Raw genomic sequence first — 8456 nt, 5'->3', positions numbered from 1 at the left:
CGCAAGCAAATCTCTGCTTGCGGTCACAAGAGTGATTGACAGGGCAAAACACTTCCTTACATTTAACTGGAAGCGATTGTTGCGATCGCTTCCAGTTAAAAAGGGAGGTGCGGCCCCCGACCCCCTAGGAGCAGGGGGCCCACTCCAGCTCGGGGCCCACCGGGGGTTTCCCCGGCCCCCCGGTGGCCCAGTCCGAGCCTGTGTATAAGTAGGAACCTACGGATGAGAGGCCGAACTGGTAGAGGGCACGTCATAATACTTGTCCCACATGTCCCATATTTTCCTAAAGTTCTCTATTCTATTCTCCTGGGAGGCTCTGAGGAATTCCATCCTCCGAACCTCTTGAATCCTATTAATGAGCTCCAGAGACGAGGGGATCAGCCCCTGACTCCAGTATTTAGCTAACAAAGACTTAGCTGCAGTCAATATATGGAGAAATAGCCTGGCCGAATGCTTCGTGTGTGAGGTTTAGGAGATACGTTAGAGGGTCTAAAGGAACTAATTTACCTATAATAGTCGCCACAAGGCCCTGAACTCCTTCCCAGTAGGGACGAAGCTTCTCACAATCCCAGAAAATGTGCGGGAGAGTACCCGTCACATTAGAGCAACGCCAGCATTCAGACGGCGCGTCTGGATAGAGACGGTTTAGTAATTCCGGCGTATGGTACCAATGGAGCATTATTTTATACTGATTCTCCCGGGCCCACACTCATTTAACCCTTTCAAAACACCCGTTATTTATTCAGATTAGGAAAAACTGCCCGTCTGCCCACTTTGATGGCAGTTTTTATACCCAGAACCACTTTGGGCCAGGCTGGACTCTCTCGGATGTGATGCGGGCCATCCCTCTCTGTATGGACGCAGTGTGACATAATTGGCCCAAACTCAATTTTATTTTTAAATCAAAATTTTGTGTTTTCACTTCGATGCCCATTTTTATGCCAACCGTGGGCTCCTTTTGGCCATGTTTATCACCAATCCCCTCAGGGCTCCTCACTTACAGGCAGGTTATGAATATTATACATTTTCTGTAAGAATAATAGCTAAAACAGGAAAAAGAAAAATCCTCTGAATAAGAAACCAACTTCAGCCACTTGTCCTATAGTTATGAGGAATAACAAGTAAAGACAGATTACAGATCGGTCATTGTCATTCCATATTATTGGAGCCACACAGCTGCTTACTGCCGCTACACATCTGTCTCTGCAGCCAATCAGCACCCGCCTCTTATCGAGGTTTAGGTGCCGGGAGTACGAGGCCCTGTGATTGGTCACAAGCCTGACATTCCCAGTGAGCAGCCAGTCTTACGGTGGGCGGGGCCCAGGCAGCAGGGAAGTGTTTTGCTGTTCTCCTCAGTGCTTCCGGTACACCGTAACCCACAGTCAGTGACCAGGCTTAGCTGCACTGTACCGGCTCCCGCGGTGACCACGGGAGGTATGAACGAGTGCGGGACACAGTGTCAGGGACTCTGGTATGGCGGCGGTACCGAGTGTCGCTGTGTCACCGTTACCGGAGGACAGGGGGACGTCCCCAGAGTGTGCGGAGCAGGTGCCCAGCAGTGTGACAGCTGCCGGGGCTGCAGCGGGCGATGAGGCGGCTCCAGGTGACGGTGTCCAGCAGCCTCGTACCGCAGAGGGGGATGGGATGGGGACGGCGCCCGGGGCGCGCACACCTGTCGGGAAGGATGCGGCGCCCACCATGTCTCTGCTGAAGATAGAGGAGAAGTTTTCCTCGGGCCAGTACCGCGCTATAGAGGACTTTGTGTCTGACTTCAGGACTATGCTGGAGGGATGCTACCAGCTCCATGGCGCCGACCACTGGCTGTCCAAGCAGGCCCAGAAGCTGGAGCTCATGCTGGAGCAGAAGGTGGCCGTGCTGTCCCGGTGAGTACAGGGCTGCCATGGCTGTGACACCTGTCAGGTGCTGCCCCTCCTCCTCCTCCTCTCACCTGTCAGGTGCTGCCCCTCCTCCTCCTCCTCTCACCTGTCAGGTGCCGCCTCCTCCTCCTCCTCTCACCTGTCAGGTGCCGCCCCCTCCTCCTCCTCCTCTCACCTGTCAGGTCCCGCCTCCTGCCCCCTCCTCCTCCTCTCACCTGTCAGGTGCCGCCCCCTGCCCTCCTCCTCCTCCTCTCACCTGTCAGGTGCCGCCCCCTGCCCTCCTCCTCCTCCTCCTCTCACCTGTCAGGTGCCGCCCCCTGCCCCCTCCTCCTCCTCCTCTCACCTGTCAGGTGCCGCCCCCTGCCCCCTCCTCCTCCTCCTCTCACCTGTCAGGTGCCGCCCCCTGCCCCCTCCTCCTCCTCCTCTCACCTGTCAGGTGCCGCCCCCTCCTCCTCCTCCTCTCACCTGTCAGGTGCAGCCCCTCCTCCTCCTCCTCTCACCTGTCAGGTGCAGCCCCCCTGCCCCCTCCTCCTCTCACTTGTCAGGTGCTGCCCCCTGCCCCCTCCTCCTCTCACCTGTCAGGTGCTGCCCCCTGCCCCCTCCTCCTCTCACCTGTCAGGTGCTGCCCCCTCCTCCTCCTCTCACCTTTCAGGTGCTGCCCCCTGCCCCCTCCTCTCACCTGTCAGGTGCTGCCCCCTGACCTCCTCCTCCCTCACCTGTCAGGTGCTGTCCCCCTCCCTACCTGCTGGGTGTGTGCAAGGCCCTCATCAGTACCTGCTGGGTGTCTGTGGTCCCCATCAGCAGAGAGCAGGGTCACCACTAGGTAGGGATGGTTTAGGGCTCTGCTGCATCATTACAAAAAGTGTGTCCTGCTCTTCCCCAGCCTTCTATCAGAACAAGCTGACACTTTCCCTGATCTAGTGGCCTATTTATTGGCGCTTTTTTTCCTTTTTCTTTTGGTGCTTGTGCACTTTTTACATACTGCACAAAAACTTACAGACCTTGCTAGAAATGTATCATTAGGCGCACAGGCTTTGATGAATCTGCACACCATTTTTTGGTGTAAAACAAAAAAAATTGTGCATGATAAATCTGGTCAAGAAAGTAGCTAACTTTAACTACACCCCCTCTGAATGAAAATTTTAGAAAATAACACAAAGTGCTTCATGAAGGATGCAAAAAATGTAACGCACTGTGCAAAACCTTTCCACTTTGGGTTTCTATGGCTACGAACATACCAACACTATAATGTAATGTCGCACATATTACGATAGCCTAGGAGACCAGAACTTCTGGGGACTAAGTGGAATTTACTGTGAAAATAGAAGCAAATCGCTCTGTTAGCTGGGCAGTCGGCTTATCAGTTTGCTGCCTTTGAAGTCTGTGTCACTCTGGGTGCCGGGAAAAGCTAGATCCAGTCCTGGGAAACTGGGAGAAGTTTCCCACGACAGGATCCATCTTTTCCAGGCACCAGAAGAGGAGTGGCACAGAATATAAAAGCTGGCTGCCGAGCTAAGGAAGCGATTCGCTCATCTCAAGAATTCACCTCTGATTCCCAGTAGCTGTTATGACAGGTGCACTTTAAAGTGACTGTACCACCAGGCCCAGGCTGAAGCACTGGAGGCGGGCCGACCCACCCTTAGTGGAAAGAAACTCCAGCCTCTCCATGATGTGACTCCATTAGAATCAATGGAACCCTATCATAGAGGGGCTAGGCTTTTTTCCCACTAAGGCTACGTTCACACAGAGCAAAAGGGGCGGATTACGCGAGGAAATATTTCCGGCTGAAATCAACTGACTCTAAATTCCGAGCAGAATATAAGCAGAATGTAAGCAGAATCCCTGCATATTCCGCTAGGAAAGTGTTCAGCTCGTAATCAGCTCTTGACAAATTCAGCGCGGAATACTCGAGGAATCCGCGCTGAATCCGCATGCATTTAGCGCTGAAATTCAGCGAGTATTTGGCGAGTAAACTAGACTATACCAGAATATATACTAGAATCCTCCTCCCCCCCTTTTTTCCCCATTTCCGCGCTGATTCCGTGCGTAATTTCCGCTTGTATTCCGCGCTGCAACAGAAAATCAGAGCCCCATTGATTTGTATAGGCTTCCGCTAGCGGAAGAATGAACATGTTCATTCTTCTGGCGGAAAGCGGATTAGTTCAGTGCGGAAATTCCACCGTGTGAACTGCAGAGCAGAATTTCCATTCAACACAATGGAAATTAGCTCTGCACCTATTTTAACAGCTAAAATTTCAGCGCTGATTCAGCGCAGAAATTCAGCTGCTTTTGCTCTGTGTGAACGAGCCCTAAGGGTGGGTCGGCTCAAGTGCTTCAGCCTGGGCCTGGTGGTACAGTCACTTTAAAATCTGAACCACAATGATTTTAATGGGAAATTTGTGACATTTTGTTTCATCACAGAAATTCTTGGTAATATTGGTGATAACACTATATTAGCGGTGGCTTCAGGGTACCTTTGCTGGATGCCATCGCCTCATCACCTCTGACCAGCCTCTACAGTGTACATCACTATCTACTTTTCATCCTGTCATATACACATATGTCTTTATTGGTAAATTTAACCCCTAGACGACCCAGGGCGTATAGTTACGCCATGGAAGTCTGTCCCCAGACGACCTAGGGCGTAACTGTACGCCCTGGGTGTTTCTCCCGCTATGAAGCGTGCTCCGGAGCAGAGCGTGCTTCATAGCAGGTGGGGGCAGGTGGGGGGGAAAGAGGGAAAAAAGTGCGCGGAGGGGAAAGAGGGAAAAAAGTGCGCGGATTTTATGTTACATTATATATAAAAAAAATACTAAAAAGTGATCAAAACGTCCGATCTTCACAAATATGGTATTAATAAAAACTAGAGATCATGGCGGAAAAAACGACACCCCATACAGCCCCGTAGGTGAAAAAATAAAACAGTTATAAGTGTCACAATAGGCCCATTTTATTTATAATTAATTGCCAAAAAAAAGGATTTAATTTAAAAAAATTTATAACATTAGAGAATCTGTGTAAACCTGCATATGGTTGTGTTCGGACTGACCTATAGAATAATAGTATCATGTCGCTTTTACCATATAGTGCATTACGTAGACACAGGAACCCCCCAAACGTTACCATATTGCATTCTTTTTTGCAATTTCACCAATTTATATCTTCATAAATAATATATTTGGAATTCCATCATACATGTTATGGTAAAATGAATGACGCCATTACACAGTCCAACTATTCCTGTAACAAATAAGCCCTTACATGGCCCTGTAGATAAAAAACTGAGAGTGCTAGAGCTCTTAGAAGGGGAGGAGGGAAAAACGGAAACACTAAGATCAAAATTTGCGTGGTCCACTGGGTCATTTTGGGCCTGGTCCTCAAAGGGTTAAAGAGTCACTGTCATGAATTTTTTATCTTGCAGAAATCAATAGTCCAGGAGATTTTAAGAAACTTTGTAATTGGGTTTATTAGGCAAATATGCCATTATCTGCATTTAAAAAGCCTTTTCCCAGGTCCCCCCCTCCTCTCCTTTCTGTCATCCACTGCTCAGAATCAGAAAATCTCAATCAGATGCATCCTGTCTGTTCTATGAAGAGGGGAGAGGGGGGGGGGAAGAGACGGAAGAGAAATGTCGGCAGCAGAAAACAGAGAACAAAGGATTCCTAAGCAGGGAAGCTATTCAGAGTGCAATTCAGAGGTCAGAGAGGTCAGTGCTGACATCAGAGGAGAGAGGACAGAGGGTAATGTAGCTTTTAAATAACTCTTTGTTGTTCTATTTTGGTGTCTCTTTTCCCTCTCTCCATAGGAGAACAATGAAGACAGGGGGAGAGCTTCAAACTGCTTTTTCATGATAAAAATTCATTTTTCTGCTAATAAACCCAATTACAAAGTTTCTTAAAATTGCCTGGACTATTGATTCCTGCAAAAAAAAAAAAAAAAAATCACGACAGTGACACTTTAGCCCTTAGGCGACCCTGGACGTACCCGTACATTGTCCCGGAGGAGCGATCCACACATCTTACCCCTTCCGGGGTCAGCGCCATAATGGCGCTGATCCCGGCTCGGCACTCGATTGCTTCCGGGGGGCTTCTAGTATAATTGTAAGGGAGCGTTCACACCTACAGGATCTGCAGCAGATTTAATGCTGTGTTCAGTTATTTAAATGAAATCTGCTGCAGAAAATCAGCTGCAGATCCTGTAGGTGTGAACACACCATAAAAGTTAAAATAAAAGTGTGGTTATTAGTAAAAAGCCCCCTCCCCTAATAAAAGTCAGAATCACCCCCCTTTTCCCATGTTATAAATAAAAATAAACAAATAAATAAACAAACATGTTTGCTATCGCCGCGTGCGTAATCGCCCGAACTATTAATTAATCACATTACTGATCTCGCACGGTAAACGGCGTCAGCACAAAAAAATCCCAAAGTGCAAAATTGCGCATTTTTGGTCGCATCAAATCCAGAAAAATTGTAATAAAAGATCAAAAAGTCGCATATGTGTAATCAAGGTACTGATAGAAAGATCACATCATGGCGCAAAGAATGACACCTGACACAGCCCCATAGACCAAAGGATAAAAGCGCTATAAGCCTGGGAATGGAGCATTTTTTAGGAACATAAATTTGTTAACAATGGTTTGAATTTTTTACAGGCCATCAGATACAATGAAAGTTATACATGTTATATATTGTTGTAATCGTAATGACTTGAGGAACATATATAACAAGTCATTTTTACCCCAGAGCGAACTTTGTAAAAACAAAAAAAAAACAAATAAAAGAAATGCGTTTTTTTTTATCAATTTCACCACACTTTGAATTTTTTTCTGGTTTTGCAGTGTACTTAATGAAAAAATTCAGCCTGTCATTGCAGTACAATTAGTGGCGCAAAAAATAAGGGCTCATGTGGGTTTCTAGGTAAAAAAATGCAAGTGCTTTGGCCTTTTAAGCACAAGGAGGGAAAAACGAAAATGCAAAAATTTAAATTGGCCGGGTCCTCTAAGGGTTAAGGAAGAATCAAATGTGTTTACACCATGCTGCCTTGTGATGCAGGATGCCACAGGCAGAGGAGATGACAGGTGGGGAATAACGCAGTGATACTGACACCCTGTTTCCATGAAAATAAGACATCCCCTGAAAATATGACCTAGTAGAGGTTTTTCTGAATTGCTAAATATAAGGCCTCCCCCAAAAGTAAGACCTAGCTAAATTTTTGTTTGGAAGCTGAATAGAATACCAGGGCATGCAGCTATGATTCTTTATAGCCTGCCGCTGTTGTCCCTTCCCCTAACGATCCGTTGCAGAGCAGCTGCGTGCAGGACATGAAGACAGTCACCTGCCTTCAACCCCAATGTTGGCCGTCACTTGTAAATGTGCAGGCAAGGCATCAAGAGGCCTGTCGCATGCTGCCATCCATTTTGTCGCCTATGGCCAGGGGTGGAGCTGCATACAGTCCGCCGTTATCCCATCACCTGCCGCCATATCGTACGGTGCCCCTGCTGTGCTGCATGAGTGTTATGTGGTGAGCTCCCCCTGGTGGCCGGAAGCCGCCATACTGTACGCTCTGTCCCTGCTGTGCATCTGACATGTGAATTCTTCTTCATAAAGAAATAAGACCTATTGCATCTTTGGGAACATATTCTTGCATATTCAAATTGTATAGGGGACAAAGTATCAATGAAGACTCTTGAATCAGTACTCCATCAGATTTTTTTGCTGATTTCCCTAAGCTTAGTGATTTGTTGTTTTATTTTGTCTACTTTTCATTGCCCCCGTTAGCCAGAATCCTACTCCACACTTATGATGAGGCAATACCCCAAAACACCTGTCTGGGTGGATGCCTGGCTTTGGTAATCCCTTGTCATGTCCCAAAACTCGCAAATGAGTTTGACACAAAGGGGGCCACCCTGGTATTTCCCTATTTGTGTCCCAATACTTGCAACCACAAAAATAAAGAGATCAAACACTGTCTTATTTTCAGGGAAACAAGGTAGGAAGATACACATAGCGCCAGTTTTACTTAGAACTTAGGCAAAACCACTTAGCTGCCTGTTGCACCCAATTGGCACTCTGCTTTCAGTACTCAGGTAAAATAAAACCTGTACCTGTCTTAGCTTCCAAGTTTTAGTAAATATGGGCCATTTTTGGTGGTTTCAGATCTGGAGCACATACGTAAGTAATGCTCAATGCTTCTGTAGTATTTATTTTTAACCTTTTGTCTGAATACCCAGTGTGAGCATACATTTTAGATAAAATAAAAATTGTAAATGTCCTTGGCATCAAAGTCTAAAAGTTAGAAGCCAAATTATGTTTTTGGGTAACACATTTTACCAGAAAGTTGTATGTAAGGGTGTACTCACATTTGTTATATTTTTGTGGCACTTTTCTGGCTTTCAAATGCCAGAAAAAAACGCCATTATGGCACATGCAGACGCCAGACCCTGCACACAGAGTTGGGAAGGGTTACCTTACCCCCGAATTTCGGTCTTCTCCCGGTCCTCAGCCAATCAGTGTGGTATTGGTGGAATGGATGGCACTCCAAATGGCTGGTGGTGCACGTGGTGGAAAGGTCCAGCAGC

General features: G+C 47.2%; 1 protein-coding gene across 1 annotated transcript in view; it reads left to right on the top strand.

Moving 5' to 3' along the window:
- Positions 1-1296: 1296 nt before the first annotated feature.
- The window catches only part of BRD10 (bromodomain containing 10), a 41990-nt gene continuing 34830 nt past the window's right edge, over positions 1297-8456 (top strand). The window contains exon 1 of the mRNA XM_069961941.1: positions 1297-1883. Coding sequence (XP_069818042.1) covers positions 1474-1883 — 410 coding nt within the window. The 5' untranslated portion in view covers positions 1297-1473. The remainder of the gene's footprint in view (positions 1884-8456) is intronic.

This window comes from Dendropsophus ebraccatus, chromosome 3 (assembly GCF_027789765.1).
Source record: "Dendropsophus ebraccatus isolate aDenEbr1 chromosome 3, aDenEbr1.pat, whole genome shotgun sequence".
NCBI classification, from domain to species: Eukaryota; Metazoa; Chordata; class Amphibia; order Anura; family Hylidae; genus Dendropsophus; species Dendropsophus ebraccatus.
Note: the sequence above shows the minus strand (reverse complement) of the source record. Positions and strands in the feature narration are given on the sequence as shown.